This window comes from Triticum urartu, chromosome 1A (genome assembly GCF_056163025.1).
Source record: "Triticum urartu cultivar PI428250 chromosome 1A, HENAU_Tu73, whole genome shotgun sequence".
Taxonomy (NCBI): domain Eukaryota; kingdom Viridiplantae; phylum Streptophyta; class Magnoliopsida; order Poales; family Poaceae; genus Triticum; species Triticum urartu.
The window spans coordinates 548507220-548525667 of record NC_141873.1 but is presented as its reverse complement, the minus strand read 5'-3'; the positions used below and the strand labels follow the sequence as shown (position 1 = coordinate 548525667).

The following is an 18448-nucleotide window of genomic DNA, read 5'->3' as shown; positions in this document are numbered from 1 at the left end:
AGGAACCGGGCGCAGAAATTCCTTGAAGAGAAGGGGATGCCTACAACCAATGCCTAAATAAAGGCATATGTCGAAAAGTGCAACTACTAATAGATTCAGTAAAGGAAGGCCCGGAACGGGCTGAGCTACTGCCCGAAATAGAAGAGGACGACTAGAGTAGAGGAGCCTAATTCCAATCCAAACAATTGACGAGGGAGTCTAATTATTTTTCCGTTCTTGATTGTTTCAATTGCACTTTCTTCATTGGAGGGTTGCTTGGAAAGTGCGATAGTTACGGCGCTTGGAGTATACGGATTGAATTCTTCCTTCTTCTATAGGTCTTTCTGGGCGGCGAGGCGGAAAAAAGGTGTAGAGAGGGAGAAGGTACATAAAAAAAATGATTTCTAAGGTAGAAAAGAGGCATCCACCAGTCATTGAGAACAGCTAATCCCGGAATTAGCAGGCCGGTATGCGAAGAGAATTCGGTATTGAATCCGCGAGGCCAGGTGAAGAAAAGTCCAATATGGGTGGATTACCTTTTTCTGAAGGATAAGTCTCTGGGACTGACTGAACTGAATGTATAGCGTCAAGATAAGAAGCACGGTAGTCGAAGATGTACCTTGTGGGGTGGGGTACGAGTAGACCAGACCAATGATGAAAAGCATAGATACGAGCATGGCCTCCCTGTCTCAAAAGCAGGCCGCCAAGGGTGCTCGCATGAAGCATTTCTCACTCATAAATAAGTAGTTATCACAAATTTAGAAACATGCTCTGATTTCTCTTATCGAATTTCATTCAGATTTTCCAGTATTCGGAGTTGCTTGGGAAAAGGTCTAGTCAGGGTCGGTTCTGTTCGGAGTTTCGGGTTGATCGGAAAAAAACACCCTAATTAAGACTTTTGTATAGTTTGTGTCAACCTGAGTTTGGTTAAGTGCCCGCCCGCCTAGATAGATACATAAGTGTCAGTTTGAATGAAGTCAAGTGTAAACCGTGTCAACAACGAGAAATTGAAGTGTAAATCTGGATGGTTTGAAGTGGAAACCTTAACATGCAAAAGTGTCTACCTCATTAGAAAAGCAAGTATCTACCGGCGATATATTCATTCGAGTATCAACCGGCGTCAACCAGTTGTCAAACTCCAAATATTTCGTTCGTAGGGGCATGAAGAAGTTGCTAAACCGGTTGTAAAGTGGCTCTGATAAAAACCATCATTGCTTTATTTTTTACTTTTCATCTAGTAACGTGCATGAATGGATATGGTGGGTAAGATTTGAAAACGTTTGACATCAACCGGGCTCTACTTTGCTTTTACTTTACTTCACTTGCCAGGTCATTGTTGTCGATATTGAGGTGAGGACTCTCTCTTTATTCTCGTTTTATTTCTCACTAAATGATCTAACAAACGCATGATTTGATTACTAAATATTGAGTCATTGAACGAATATTCGAGTAAATTCACCTTTTTCTATGAAAGCAAGGATTGGGCTGGGTTGCTTATTCGTCATCACGGAGCAACCCGGTACCTTTTCTTAGGCGAGCGACTGAGACGAGAGCTTTCAATTATGCCGTTTTGGTCAAATCCCAGGGCTCTTTCTGATTTGATTAAATACTTCTATGTTGTATGATAATAGAAAGTCAAGATCTCACTCGCTTTTTCTGCTTTGTATTCTCGGCTGTTGCCTTTTTCCACATCGATTGCTATAGGAGTTCCATCCTCAACCTATGTATGCTCAAAGAACTGGATCACGGAACTCTCAGCCCTTCGCCCCAAGGCTACGAAAACGTTTCTACTCCCTTTCCCTTCCCAACGTCATATCTTTCTTCGACAAGAAGGAAAGATCACTCTCTATCTAAATGATAGAACCACTGGCACGGTACCTTTCACATTGGTAAGTCAAATCCTGGTGAAGACATCACGAGCAATGACACGACGACATCATCTCCACTTCGTAGCCCATCGGTCTTCATTCATTGAAGCCAGGGCATTGACTGACTTTCAGCGATCGCTATAAGAAAGACATAAAAAAAGTTCTCCTAAACCTGTTCCTTTCCGTTACTACTACTTGGAATTGGAAGTCTAGGAGCAGGACTAACCTTTTTCTTTCGTTTAAATAAAGTCGAGATGTAGCTTTCTCTATCTCAAGAAATTATTCCACCTCCATTCATTGGAGAACAAAGCGTTATCTGATTAGATCCTTGCTTCAAACTCAACCGAATCAAGTTTCAAAAATAGATGTGGAAGAGGCAAAGGGAAGAGCGGGGTTGCCGAATTGTTTCTCAGAGCCGGACGAAACATCTATCTCTATTTACAATACCCTTACCCCCAAGAAAACTTTGTCGAAAAAGGTTGTCATCGTAATAGGGATTGCACCTCAACATGGCAGCCCTCAATTCTGCCAATTGTGTGTGACTTGTACTCTTCTAGGCTTCCTCTTTACCTCAAGTGATTAAACTCATCAACTACACCAACCACATTTCTTACCTCAAACCTCTCTACAATCTCTTGAATTCACTCTTGCCAAGATACTTGTCCCCTATTCACTAAGAAACTGTTGTACCAGCTTTCAGCTCTCCCCCTAAGGTGCATAGCCGAAAGTTCTACCTTGTACCAATCCGTAACTTGGTACACCGAAAAGTAATGTTCACACTTTTGTATCCAAGACCTGGCCCCTTCAAATATTGGAAAAGAAACTCTAGGAGGTTGATGTATCTGCTGCCCATATTGATATTGATTTTGCGGCCTTTGTTCTTGCAGGTATTGGTACGGGTCATGCTGTTGAGTTGGAAGCGGTTGGTTAAGGTAAGTATATATTGGCACTTCTGGTTTCATGGAATTTCCAGCATAGGGCAAAAGTATTGGTTGGGAAAATGGGATATTTGGTATTGAATTGGGTCTTGGTTGTGGTGGTGGAGGTGCAGGATTAGGTCTAATATTATCATGTTTTGAGCTGTGAGGAAGGCCATAGGTGGCTGGAAACAAGTGTTCGTGCCAAGGTTTTGAGGGGGATAGAGAGGGTTATTTTTGTGATTGGGTCTTTTAGTTGCTTTGCTACTAGAGGTCTAGGTGGTCAGGGGTTTAAAGGTCTGGAATAGGTGTGAGTGGTGGTCGTATTCAGTACCAATGGTACGGTAATTGGAGGTTCAGGCGGTTCAGGCCTAGGATAAGAGCTAGAGGCTTGTTGAGGGGTAGCCATGGTTTCAGCTTCACTGGCAACAGCTGGTAGGGACATTTGTTGTGGTGTTCTAGGAAAATGAACCATATTGCCCCTAGTTGTGTTAATCGAGCTATGCTCTTCTTCAACGCTCCGCGCCTTCAAAAAAGTAGTTTTGTTGCTTGCGCTTTAATTTAGGAGTTTCAACTTAACTAGCATATGTGCATTTGGGTTGTTGGCATATGTCGGCTACATACTGGATGCTTTTCCATCATTGTTCGACTTGCACAGAAACAATGGGTCCCTTCTGGTTTCTTTTTCTCCCTCCAAGTTTGTTCTTCACTGTAATGTGTGTCAACTCAACAAGAGTGAGCACACCCTTCCTGCTGGTCTTCTTCAACCTTTGTCTGTTCCATTACAACCTGGGTCTTCTATTTCAATGGATTTTCTTGAGGCACTCCCCAAGTTTTATGGTTATAGCTCAATACTTGTGGTCGTGGACCGTTTCACTGGCTCATTTCATTCCTCTATCTCACCCTTTTAGCTGTATACTCTATCTTGTATCCAGTAGTAAGTCTACTCTTCTTACCCCCTCTCCTCTACCTTTGCAGGAGAGGGGGTAAGAAGAGTAGACTTACTACTCTTCTTACCCCCTATCCACAGCGTCTTCCGTTCGCCAGATGCCAACGGGCAGGCTGTGGCGTCGACGCCCTGTTCTTCTGCTCGGAGTGTGGGCTGGTTTGCTGTCCGGAGCACGTCTGCCCGGACTGCACGGTGCCACTCTCCGAGCTGCCGGCGCCTCGCCTCTCGGTGCCGCAGGTACAAATTTACCAGCCCTTTCAGTACCCACCAACCCTTCAGCTCTTCGTCGGTGCGTCTCGAGTGGGAAATCGCGTTAGTCACTACTTTGCAAGACCCCAGGATGTGTTTGGGCACGGTGATATCATTGCTGGGGAAGCACAGCACTTTGACATGCAGGGTCTTTGGATGGTTAGATCTGTCCGCGAGGCGCCCTGCATTCTCCGGAGGGGTACACATGTTTCCGGAGCCCCAGTTTTACTCATGGTAGATACTGTCTTGTAAGCAAGCGCGGTGCAGACCTCTAGAAACTGGGTTTTTGCGTCTAGTGATGAATGATTTGTCACTAAATTGAATGATGAAGGGTTGATGTTTGCTGTGACATTTTCCATTACTTATAGATTATAAATTGATAACTGCATTTGGTGAGACAAAATGCTGAACAGTGTTGTGTTTTAATATTATTTGTGCACGGCGGGAAACTAACTGGGCCTATCCAAATGCTGAGATAAATCTATTAGCAAATCCGGAATCAAAGTCCTGTTGTAGCTGTCAGATATAGTAACTAGGACATAGAGTGTATATATCTTCAAATCCGAAATTGGCGAACTGCAAGAAGACAAAGAGTGTATTATACAGTATATAAACGAGATGGGATGAATCTACAGTAACCCCAAGTTCAGAAAGAAAACAAAAGTAAACAGGGACACCCGCGCCAGGTTTAAGGGCAATCCAACCGGGTCGACCCAAACGGACATGGAATTTGTCCGTTTTTTATCCGTTCGGCTTGCCAGATGGGATGGCGTCCTCGTCTTGTCCGTTTTCTCTATCCATGACGCTCAACTGGATGACCCATTGGTTCGTCATGCTTCTTCTTTTTAATCATATTGTCATTTACAACCAAATAAACAAATGAATGATCTTGAGGGACAAAACGTTGCACATTACTAAACAAATAAGTCACATAGTTACAACCAAATAAATAAAGAACACATAGTTACAACCAATAAATTTAAAATTATAGCAAATACATTGGAAGAAAAAGAAAAAGAATAGATACAACTATTGGTTTCCTAATATGAGTTCACGTATGCTCAACCAAATCTTCTTAAAGTTGAATGAGAGTTATTCAATCATGCATTTCATGATAAAATGAATGAATTTGTGCAAACTTTGCCGGTCCACTCTCAGCCTCAGCGTTTACACCCTTGGTTAACAGATGCTGTCATCACGCTTATCCTCTACGATCATGTTGTGCATGATCACACAAGCAGGCATCACCTCTCACAAAGTGTCACCGCTCCAACATTTAGCAGGGTGTCGAACAATAGCCCATCGAGATTGGAGCACACCAAAAACACGCTCCACATCCTTCCTAGTACTCTCTCGTTCTTTGGCAAACCTAGCCCTCTTCTCTCTGTGGGCTCGAAGATTGTCTTCACAAATGTAGGCCTATGAGGATTGTCTTCACACACACACACACACACACACACACACACACACACCATTAGCTAGGTAGTATCTCTTAGTGTATTGGTGGCCATTGATCTCATAGTTGATCTCCGGGGCATTGCCTTCCAAAAGCTTCGAGAACACCAAAGAGCGCTGAAGCACGTTGATGTCATTATAAGAACCTGCCATGCCGAAAAAAGAAAGCCAAATCGAGAGATGTTGTGATATCACGGCTTCAAGTATGATCGTGCAACCATTAACATGTCCCTTATATCGCCCCGGCATGCAAAATGAACAATTCTTCCACTCTAGGTGCATACAATCTATGCTTTCAAGCATCCCCGGAAAGCCTCGTGAAGCATTGAACTCCAACAATTGGGTTGTACAACATTTGGTTCTCCCAAGTACTCCAGGACAAACACCTGAACCACGGCTTTGCAAAACATATACAATGACTCAAGGCATATGGACTCACTCATGCCTACACACTCATCAACTAGATCACCGGGAACTCTGTATGCAAGCATTTGAACAACTGCAGTGCATTTCTGATAAGAGGGGAAACCAACTGTCAGGGTTATAAATATGGGGTAGGCCCAAGGATACGGTTGGCCGACCAAAGGCCCATGGCCCTTCTAAGATACGGCCCAGAAGACCATGGGCCAAGGGGCATCGTCACCAGTCCATCAAGGGTAAAGAGGACGGCCCAGGACCGTGCTAAGTCCATTCCATCGGATACCGAGTCAGCTGGCAACCAAGCTTTAGCAGTCGGCTAGGGAGATGAAGGGAGCAGTCACCTAGACCATTAGTCAGCGGCTACCTAGGATACCTCTCGCCCATGATGTCTTAATGATGACCGTTACCCAAGGCGGTATAATCTAGTTAAATACAATAGTTACAAGTAGTAAATGCCATGAAACAGTCGACCACACCTAGGCAATTAACAACATTAATCCTAGCCCATTATGTACCCCCTCCTAGTGCACTCTATATAAGCTGGGAGGGGAGCTTCGGGCTAAGGGTTGAGCATCCACACATTGTACCTTATGCCAAGAGGTAAGAGCACCACAAGAGTAGGGTATTACCTCTGCTGCGGAGGGCCCGAAACTGTATAATTCCTTGAGTATATTCCCACTTGCACCATTTGGTACATACGATTGCCTCTACATTCCTACCCCCCTACTATTGTCAGGATTATATACACGATACCAACATTTCCACGGGAATCTCACTTACATTTGAAGCAATCATCATAACACATCACTCCCTTCCAAATACAGTTGAACAATGGCCTCGCCATCCAGAAGCATCGTCGGAAATACTTAGCTTTGAATAGTGGGTTTGTGCGATGGAAATAATCATTGAATAGTGGGTTTGTATGATTCTTCAGACGAAGATGAACATATGATGTTGTCGTAAAAAACTCATTCGAGCTATGCACCATGATCCTTCAAAGTGAGTGATGGATCCGTACCGCACAAGACAGTGGCCGGCGTGGACGAGTCTCGGCTAGTGATTGTGGAGGTGGCTATCTTTGGGAAGGGGCCCGTCCTTGCCCTGCCGAACCCCACATCCTCTGGCGGTGACTGTGGAGGTGCCTGTTTGTTGTGCCATTTTGCTTATTTATAGTTTGAGGTCTTTTACGGTGATTGGCGTAGTACTCAGAGTACTACCCAGTATGATTTTTATTAGCCGTTTTTGTTGCGGGATTCAAAATGGTTAATTTTAATTTGTTTATTCTGAGAAGGGCATAATGGTCCATGATGAAATATCCTTTCTTCAATCGATCACCTCCATGACCAAAACCACGTCTAATCGATCCAGATCGAGGTCAAGTCCTCGTCCTTGTCCCCTTCACTGTCCCCGACATCCCCGGCGAGAGGAATCACTTCACCATCCTCGTCCTCCTTCACTGTCCTCGACGTGCCCGACGACAAGAAGAAGAATCTCGCACCACATCTGCGTCGGCTGAATCGGCGACGACGGGGGCGGTGCTATAACACTACTGCAGGATGCTGCTAACGCGACACTACGATCAGAGACCTTTGACGAAACTGTGTGTGATGCATTAATCACAAACAGGGATGTAAAAAAACCATCAAAAAGGTGCAAAACGTTTACAATGGTGGAGCCATCAAACAAGGTTCAAATTTCAGTTGCGTGTGCGATTCGGGGTACACGGTTAACCCGTTCGAACTGTTTGCGATGAGGCAGAACAACAGAAACGGGCAGCCATATCAATGTGTGTGCGATATACAGCATATAGTTCGCTCCGATGAACTGTTTGCTATTAGGGAGTCCAACATAAACGGTTAGCCAGATCAAGGTGTGTGTGATATAGGGCATACGGTTCACTCGGACGAACTGTTTTTGATTAGCAAACGCAACAGAAATGGTTGAACTTAACAAGATGTGTGTGATACGTGGCAAAAAGCCGACTCGGATGAACTATTTGCGATGAGAAATTACAACACAGACGGTTAATACAGTTAGTTCGTGTGCGATTCTGCGTGTACAAAAAACTTTGAAAAATGCAAACTAGTTGCTTGCGGTGGCTAGGAGTATCACACACGATGCGTCTGCGAGTACTCGTGTGCGATGATTAGTAAGTTGCACATACGTTTCCTTATGTTGACACTTGTGTGATAAATAACACGTGGCGCTGGATACACTATTCGGGTTGTGTATGTGCTCCACTTAGTCTTCCCGCGCTCCAGCGAATGCTTCCCGCACTCCAGCGAATTCTTCCCGCGCTCCACATGGGTGAATTGTAAAATCCACGCATATTCCCTCACCGGTTTCCCGCCGCCAGCTAACGGCTTGCTGCATATAACCCAGGCGGCAACGCACCGCCGCGACACTGTGCGAAGATCTAGTCCTCACCCATCTACCATTAGTTATTCCAAGCATGCCAGGCAACGACCAAAGCTTCGACGTCGACGCCTACTTGCGTTACATCATCGGCGAGGAGAACGAGATGGAGCAGGTCGGGGAGCAAGAGCTTGCATATAAAGGAGGAACATTTTCAAATTCTCAGTTTTTGGGCAAATCAGGAAGATTAATCGTGTGACCCGGCGTTGGCAACAATCATAACCCGGCGTCTATAAACGGTCATGACCCGGAATCATTGATACGTCTCCGTCGTATCTACTTTTCCAAACACTTTTGCCCTTGTTTTGGACTCTAACTTGCATGATTTGAATGGAACTAACCCGGACTGACGTTGTTCTCAGCAGAATTGCCATGATGTTGTCTTATGTGCAGAAAAAAAAGTTCTCGGAATGACCTGAAACTCCACGGAACGTCAAGTTAAAAATAATAAAATATCCTTGCCAAAGATGAAGCCCAGGGGCCCACACCCTGTCCACGAGGGTGGGGGGCGCCCCCCCTAGGGCGCGCCCCCCTACCTCGTGGGCCCCCTGGAGCTCCTCCGACGCCAACTCCAACTCTATATATTTGCTTTCGGAGAGAAAAAAATAAAAGAGAAGAAATCATCACGTTTTACGATACGGAGTCGTCGCCAAGCCCTAAAACCTCTCGGGAGGGCTGATCTGGAGTCCGTTCGGGGCTTCGGAGAGGGGGATTCGTCGCCGTCGTCATCATCAACCATCCTCCATCACCAATTTCATGATGCTCACCGCCGTGCGTGAGTAATTCCATCGTAGTCTTGCTGGACGGTGATGGGTTGGATGAGATTTATCATGTAATCGAGTTAGTTTTGTTAGGGTTTGATCCCTAGTATCCACTATGTTCTGAGTTTGATGTTGCTATGACTTTGCTATGCTTAATGCTTGTCACTAGGGCCCGAGTGCCATGAGTTCAGATCTGAACCTATTATGTTTTCATGAATATATGTGAGTTCTTGATCCTATCTTGCAAGTCTATAGTCACCTACTATGTGTTATGATCCGGCAACCCCGAAGTGACAATAATCGGGACCACTCCCGGTGATGACCATAGTTTGAGGAGTTCATGTATTCACTATGTGCTAATGCTTTGTTCCGGTTCTCTATTAAAAGGAGGCATTAATATCCCTTAGTTTCCATTAGGACCCCGCTGCCACAGGAGGGTAGGACAAAAGATGTCATGCAAGTTCTTTTCCATAAGCACGTATGACTATATTCGGAATACATGCCTACATTACATTGATGAATTGGAGCTAGTTCTGTGTCACCCTATGTTATGGCTGTTACATGATGAACCGCATCCGGCATAATTATCCATCACCGATCCAATGCCTACGAGTTTTCCATATACTGGTTTACGCTTATTTACTTTCCCGTTGCTATTGTTACAATCACTACAAAACACCAAAAATATTACTTTTGCTTCCTTTACTTTTGTTACCTTTACCACTACTATCATATTACTTTGCTACTAAACACTTTGCTGCAGATATTAAGTTATCCAGGTGTGGCTGAATTGATAACTCAGTTGCTAATACTTGAGAATATTCTTTGGCTCCCCTTGTGTCGAATCAATAAATTTGGGTTGAATACTCTACCCTCGAAAGCTGTTGCGATCCCCTATACTTGTGGGTTATCAAGACTAATTTCTGGCGCTGTTGCCGGGGAGCATAGCTCTATTCTTTGAGTCACTTGGGATTTATATCTGCTGGACACTATGAAGAACTTGAAAGACGCTAAGACAACAATTTATCCCTCAACTACGAGGGGAGGTAAGGAACTGCCATCTAGCTCTGCACTTGATTCACCTTCTGTTATGAGTAAGCTTGCGACACCTAAACCTGCTTCTGCTATTCGTTCTGATATGTCGCATGTTATTGATGATGCCACTTCTGCTATGCATGATACTTATGATGAAACTACTTCTATGCTTGATACTACTGTGCCCCTTAGTGAATTTCTTGATGAACAAATTGCTAGGGCTAGAGAGAAAGAAATTATTGAATTTGATTATATTGATGAAAGTGATGATGAAGATAGGCCTGTTATTCCTGAGGGTTATGTTTTTGATATGGAAGCTTCTGCAGCTATTTTATCTTGCAAAGATAGTCGTGAACTTAAGAGGCTATTAATTAAATGGAGTAAATAATCTCTTAGAGATAAAATGAAACCTGACCCTGCTTTTGCTACTTCACCTATTTGTGTTCCCGATAAGGATTATGAATTCTCTGTTGATCCTGATATAATTACTTTGGTTGAATCTGATCCTTTTCATGGTTATGAATCTGAAACTGTTGTGGCACATCTTACTAAGTTAAATGATATAGCCACCCTGTTCACTAATGATGAGAGATCTCGCTACTTTTATATACTTAAAATATTTCCGTTCTCATTAAAGGGTGATGCTAAAATATGGTTTAATTCTCTTTATCCTGGTTGTGTGCGTAGTCCCCAGGATATGATTTATTATTTCTCTGCTAAATATTTCCCTGCTCATAAGAAACAAGCTGCTTTAAAGGAAATATACAACTTTGTGCAAATTAAAGAAGAGAGTCTCCCACAAGCTTGGGGGAGGCTTCTCAAGTTACTTAATGCTTTGCCTGATAATCCTCTTAAGAAAAATGAAATACTCGATATCTTTTATAATGGACTAACCGATGCTTCCAGAGATTACCTGGATAGTTGTGCTGGTTCTCTTTTCAGGGAAAGAACACCGGATGAAGCTGAAATTCTATTGAATAATATGTTGGCAAATGAAAATAATTGGGCACCTCCTGAGCCAGCTCCTGCTCCAATTACTGAGCCTATTCCTAAACCAACTCCGAAGAAGAGAGGTGTTCTATTTCTCAGTCCTGAAGATATGCAAGAGGCAAAGAAATCTATGAAAGAAAAAAGTATTAAAGCTAAAGATTTTAAGAATTTACCTCCTATTGAATAAATACACGGTCTTAATTTACCGCCTGTTGAAGAAACATATGATCTTGATCCATTAACTATTGAAGAACCTCCTGATCTTTATAACCCGACACAGGTAGTAAAGGTAAATTCTCTCTATGGATTTGATGAACGTGATATTCCCCACTATAAGTCTGCTAGACAATGCTTTGATGACTTAGATAATTTTATTGTCAAACAAGAAAATTTTAATGCTTACTTTGGTAGACAATTGAAATATGATTCCGATATGATTAAACACTTGGGTGATTATATGGCTAATATTAGAGGTGAACTTAAACTTGTTAGCAAACATGCTTCTATGGTTACCACTCAAGTAGAACAAGTACTTAAAGCTCAAAATGATTTGCTCAATGAAATGAATAGTAAGAAAAATGATTATGCTGTTAGAGTGGCTACTAGAACTGGTAGAATGACTCAGGAACCTTTGTATCCTGAAGGCCACCCTAAGAGAATTGAGAAAGATTCTCAGAGAAATAATATTGATGCACCTAGTTCTTCTAAAAGGAAGAAAAATAAAAATGATAGGACTTTGCAAACTTCTAGTGAACCTATTGCTGAACCACCTGAGAATCCAAATAATATATCTATTTCTGATGCTGAAACACAATTTGGTAATGAACATGAACCTAGTGAAAATGTTAATGATGATGTTCATAATGACGCTCAACCTAGTAATGACAATGATGTAGAAATTGAACCTGCTGTTGATCTTGATAACCCACAATCAAAGAATCAACGTTATGATAAGAAAGACTTCGTTGCTAGGAAACATGGTAAAGAAAGAGAACCTTGGGTTCAGAAACCCATGCATTTCCTCCCAAACCATCCAAGAAAAAGGATGATGAGGATTTTGAGCGCTTTGCTGAAATGATTAGACCTATCTTTTTGCGTATGCGATTGACTGATATGCTCAAAATGAATCCTTATGCTAAGTATATGAAAGATATTGTTACAAATAAAAGGAAGATACCGGAAGCTGAAATTTCCACCATGCTTGCTAATTATACTTTTAAGGGTGGAATACCAAAGAAACTTGGAGATCCAGGAGTTCCTACTATACCACGCTCCATTAAAAGAAACTATGTTAAAATTGCTTTATGTGATCTTGGAGCCGGTGTTAGTGTTATGCCTCTCTCTTTATATCGTAGACTTGATTTGAATAAGTTGACACCTACTGAAATATCTTTGCAAATGGCTGATAAATCAACTGCCATACCTGTCGGTATATGTGAGGATGTGCCTGTTGTGGTTGCAAACGTTACTATTTTAACGGACTTTGTTATTCTTGATATTCCCGAGGACGATAGTATGTCTATTATTCTTGGAAGACCTTTTCTGAATATTGCAAGGGCTGTTATTGATTGCACCAAAGGCAATGCCACTTTTCAAGTTAATGGTAATGAGCATACGGTACACTTCCCAAGGAAACAACCTCAAAGTCATAGTGTCAACTCTATTGGAAAAATTCCATCGATTATATTCAGAGGTTTTGAATTTCCTCTTCCTACTGTCAAGAAGAAATATGATATTCTTATTATTGGGGATGTGCATATCCCCGTTGAGGTAACATAGTGTTATTCGAAATTTCTCCGGTTTCATGTTAATCGAATGAGTTTGTTAACAAGACCTGATCAACCTTGTTAGTGGATTCCTTTTGATGAGCATGAGATGGATGAAACTAGAAGCACAACCTTCTGTACCTTCTTTATACTTTCTGTTATTTAGTTGAAATAAAGTAAAAATAGTATTTTTCTGTCTGTTTCCTGATTTATCCGTGCAATATAAAAATACCCCGAAAATAAAAGTCCTCCAAATGCCATGCCAATTTAATATGATTTTTTCGGGAATATTTGAGGATTTATGGTACTGAAAACACCGCGGGGGGAGCTGCCACCTGGCCACGAGGGTGGAGGGCGCACCCTACCCCCCAGTGCACGCCCCCTGCCTCGTGGGCCCACGATGGCCCTCCTCCACTTATTCCTGCACCCATCCTCTTCTTATTCCTCCCACAAACACGAATAACCAGCTCAAGCACGAGTTCTAGCCGACTTTGCTGTGATTTTCGATCTCCTTGCTCAAAGCACCTCTCGCAAAACTGCTTGGGGAGATTGTTCCTTGGTATGTGACTCCTCCATGGGTCCAATTAGTTTTTGTTCTAGTGCTTTATTCATTGCAAATTTGTGCTGCATAGGTGACCATGTTCTTGAGCTTGCATGTCAAATTTATATGGTTCCAAGCAGCTCTAATGCTTGATATAGGCTCTAGGCACTTGTAGGAGTAGTTGCTATCAATTTTGTTGAGCTTAGTTCACTTTTGTTTGAAGTTACTAAAAATTTCAGAAATTTTTCAGAGAAAACAATATGCTTAGGAAGATGTTCCAAGGTGGTTCTTCAAGGAAGCAAGGCCCCAGGCTTGCAATGCGTGATGCTGATGAGGAGCCCCTAAGGGACGCTCCAGTGCGGTCATGTGAATGGCCTTCAGAAAATTTTGTGGATCGAGCGGGAATCAAAGAAGAATTTAATGCATATTTGCGTAACGCCGATCTTGTGGACTTTGAGGCAGACAAATGCCCCCAGTACCATCAAGTCACTAGTTCATTTGTGAGGAGGTTTGAGTTTTCATCTTCACGTAATTCTCCAACAGTCATGTTTGATCTTTATGACAAATCTTATACCATGGAATTAGAGGATTTTACTTTTGCTTGCAAATTTCCACAATGGGGTAGCACTATTGATCCCCGTAAATTTGAATTTAGAGACTTTCTTGCTGGTATAACTGTAGGGGAATCTAGAGATATAACGCAAGCTACCATAGGGAGCATTCACTTTCCTACTATACATTATTTCGCTCTCTTCATATGTAGTTGCATAAATGCTAAGGATGAAGCATGTCACATGTGTGTCCCTGACCTTAGCATTCTCAGGAGTGCTGTGTTAGGAGACCAATCTTATCATATGGGAGCTATTGTAGCACGCAGGTTGCATCATAATAGATATAATGGAGATTTCTTTGGAGGAATTTATGCAACCCGTTTAGCTAATTTTCTCAAGGTGGATGTTCGTGAGGATGATATGGAGTTGCCTCCTACTTATTTAGATTTTGATTCTGTGGTCTCTCATCAGTTTGTCGAGAGGAATGAATCGCCGCTCTTATATCGACTAATCTTTAACAAACGACATGTTGTCCGTATTACTCTCCCTGCTCCTGCCTTCTTTGATTCTCAGACAAAAGGAAGATATACCATCACCAGAGAGGAGGCGGATGAGTATGAGCGGAGGGCGGAGGCAGCCCGGCGCCACGCTGCAGCTCAGGAGGCGATAGCCGCTGCATCGCAGTACGACCCCAGCTACACCTATGGGTATCCGCCAGACCATCCCTGGCAATAAACCAACTTAGGCCAAAAGCCTAAGCTTGGGGGAGTACGTATTTCCCACCGACATTACATTTATGTTCACACACACTCATTTCTAGATGTCGGTGCTCATACTCTTTCATTGTAATATCCATGCTAGTTTATTTTCTTTTTCCTGCTTTCTTCTTGTGTGTTTGATAAACCTTAAGAAAAACAAAAAAATTAGTAGTAGTTTACTTTTCTGCTGTAGTAGTAATAATTAAAAAGAAAACCCAAAAATATTTCCTGCTCTTCTTTTGCTTGTTGGGAGCTTTCACGTGTAAATAGTTTTATTTCTTTTCTTTTCTTTGGGGGTCGGTAGGAGAAGACCATGATTAAATTATTGAAGTGGCTCTTATATGCATTACTGTTGATTTAACCAAGAGCCCATATTGCCTTGTCTTCTCCTATTTATTGAATGCTCGCAGATTCCAGCTTAGTCCAATGCACGTACACTCTTATTATTATGCACATCGTTCGGTCGTGCAAGTGAAAGGAAATTATGATGATATATGATGGACTGACTGAGATGAGAAAAGCTGGTATGAACTCGACCTCTCTTGTTTTTGTAAATATGATGAGTTCATTGTTCTTGATTCAGCTTGTTATGAATAAACATGTTTGCAATGACAATTAGAGATCATAGTTGCTTATGCCATGCTTGATTAGCTATGAGTTATAATGATTTACCTTGCGTGCCAACATGCTATTAAAATGGTTATGATGTGGTATGATGGGGTGGTATCCTCCTTTGAATGATTTAAGTGACTTGACTTGGCACATGTTCACACATGTAGTTGAAACAAATCAACATAGCCTTCACGATATTTATGTTCATGGTGGATTATATCTCACTCATGCTTGCATCCAATGTTTATTAATTTTAATGCATGTTCATGACTGTTGTCGTTCTCTAGTTGGTCGCTTCCCAGTCTTTTGCTAGCCTTCACTTGTACTAAGTGGGAATACTGCTTGTGCAATCAATCCCTTAAACCCCAAAGTTATGCCAGATGAGTCCACCATACCTTCCTATATGCGGTATCTACCTGCCGTTCTAAGTAAATTTGTATGTGCCAAACTCTAAACCTTCAAATAAACATTTTGTTTTGTATGCTCGATAGCTCATGTATCAACTAGGGTTGCCATTATCTTCCATGTAAGGCGGGTTATTCTCAAGAGGAGTGGACTCCGCTCTTCACTCATGAGAAAATGGCTGGTCACCGGGATGCCCAGTCCCATGCTTTATGCAAACTAAATCAAAATAATTGCAAACAAAACTCCCCCTGGGACCTGATGTTAGTTGGAGGCACTCGTTGTTTTGAGCAAGCCATGGATTAATGCTTGTTGGTGGAGGGGGGTATAAACTTTACCATTCTGTTTGGGAACCGCTTATAATGTGTGTGGCGTGGAAGATATCGCCATCTCTTAGTTGTTATGTTGACAATGAAAGTATGCCGCTCAAAATATTATTTATCTCTATTTCAAAACTGAGCTCTGGCACCTCTACAAATCCCTGCTTCCCTCTGTGAAGGGCCTATCTATTTACTTTTATGTTGAGTCATCACCCTCTTATTAAAAGCACTAGCTGGAGAGCGCAGCTGTCATTTGCATCCATTACTATTAATTTATATTGGGTATGACTATGATTGGATCTCTTTTACCATGAATTATAATGTCTAGTCAGTCCTTGATCTTTAAAGGTGCTCTGCATTTATGTTTTGCGGTCTCAGAAAGGGCTAGCAAGATACCATCTTGTTATACTCCCTCCGTTCCTTAATATAAGGTATATTATTTTTCCAAAAAGTCAAACTTCTCCAAGTTTGACCAAGTTTATAGACAAAAAATATCAATATGTAGAATACCAAATCATTATCACTAGATTCATCATGAACTATATTTTTACATTTTATATATTTAGTATTATAGATCTTTATATATTTTTCTATAAAGTTGGTCAAACATAGACAACAGTTGACTTTTTGAAAAGCTAATACACCTTATATTTAGGAACGGAGGGAGTATCATATTATGATTGTTTTGAGAAAGAGTTGTCATCCGAGATTTATTATTATGGCTCGCTAGTTGATTATGCTATTGATATGAGTAAACATGAGACCTAAGAATTATTTCAAATGTGGTTAGTTATAATATTTGCTGAAAACTTGAATGCTGGCTTGATATATTTACAACAACAAGAGCAAACAGAGTTTGTAAAAGTTTTTCTTTATCATTTTCAGTTTATCAACTGAATTGCTTGAGGACAAGCAAAGGTTTAAGCTTGGGGGAGTTGATACGTCTCCATCGTATCTACTTTTCCAAACACTTTTGCCCTTGTTTTGGACTCTAACTTGCATGATTTGAATGGAACTAACCCGGACTGACGTTGTTTTCAGCAGAATTGCCATGATGTAGTTTTATGTGCAGAAAACAAAAGTTCTCGGAATGACCTGAAACTCCATGGAACGTCAAGTTAAAAATAATAAAAAATCCTTGCCAAATATGAAGACCAGGGGGCCCACACCCTGTCCACGAGGGTGGGGGCGCCCCCCCTAGGGCGCGCCCCCTACCTCGTGGGCCCCCTGGAGCTCCTCCGACGCCAACTCCAACTCTATATATTTGCTTTCGGAGAGAAAAAAATAAAAGAGAACAAAGTATCGTGTTTTACGATACGGAGCCGCCGCCAAGCCCTAAAACCTCTCGGGAGGGCTGATCTGGAGTCCGTTCGGGGCTCCGGAGAGGGGGATTCATCGTCGTCGTCATCATCAACCATCCTCCATCACCAATTTCATGATGCTCACCGCCGTGCGTGAGTAATTCCATCGTAGGCTTGCTGGATGGTGATGGGTTGGATGAGATTTATCATGTAATCGAGTTAGTTTTGTTAGGGTTTGATCCCTAGTATCCACTATGTTCTGAGATTGATGTTGCTATGACTTTGCTATGCTTAATGCTTGTCACTAGGGCCCTAGTGCCATGATTTCAGATCTGAACCTATTATGTTTTCATGAATATATGTGAGTTCTTGATCCTATCTTGCAAGTCTATAGTCACCTACTATGTGTTATGATCCGGCAGCCCCGAAGTGACAATAATCGGAACCACTCCCGGTGATGACCATAGTTTGAGGAGTTCATGTATTCACTATGTGCTAATGCTTTGTTCCGGTTCTCTATTAAAAGGAGGCATTAATATCCCTTAGTTTCCATTAGGACCCCGCTGCCACAGGAGGGTAGGACAAAAGATGTCATGCAAGTTCTTTTCCATCAACACGTATGACTATATTCGGAATACATGCCTACATTACATTGATGAATTGGAGCTAGTTCTGTGTCACCCTATGTTATGACTGTTACATGATGAACCGCATCCGGCATAATTATCGATCACCGATCCAATGCCTACGAGTTTTCCATATACTGGTTTACGCTTATTTACTTTCCCGTTGCTATTGTTACAATCACTACAAAACACCAAAGATATTACTTTTGCTTCCTTTACTTTTGTTACCGTTACCACTACTATCATATTACTTTGCTACTAAACACTTTGCTGCAGATATTAAGTTATCCAGGTGTGGCTGAATTGATAACTCAGTTGCTAATACTTGAGAATATTCTTTGGCTCCCCTTGTGTCGAATCAATAAATTTGGGTTGAATACTCTACCCTCGAAAGCTGTTGCGATCCCCTATACTTGTGGGTTATCAATCATCAGTTTTTATAACCCGGCAATTTTGGGAATGATAAACCGGCAAGTTCTACACTTTCAAACCAGTTGAATATCTATTGAATATTTGAAGACCAATATTTTTGT

At 42.0% G+C, this 18448-nt stretch overlaps 1 protein-coding gene across 1 annotated transcript in view; it reads left to right on the top strand.

Annotated features, from left to right (window-relative positions):
• Positions 1-8289: 8289 nt before the first annotated feature.
• The window catches only part of LOC147992540 (putative E3 ubiquitin-protein ligase SINA-like 6), a 34438-nt gene continuing 24279 nt past the window's right edge, over positions 8290-18448 (top strand). The window contains exon 1 of the mRNA XM_087539061.1: positions 8290-8425. Within this exon, the coding sequence (XP_087395187.1) occupies positions 8290-8425 (136 nt within the window). The remainder of the gene's footprint in view (positions 8426-18448) is intronic.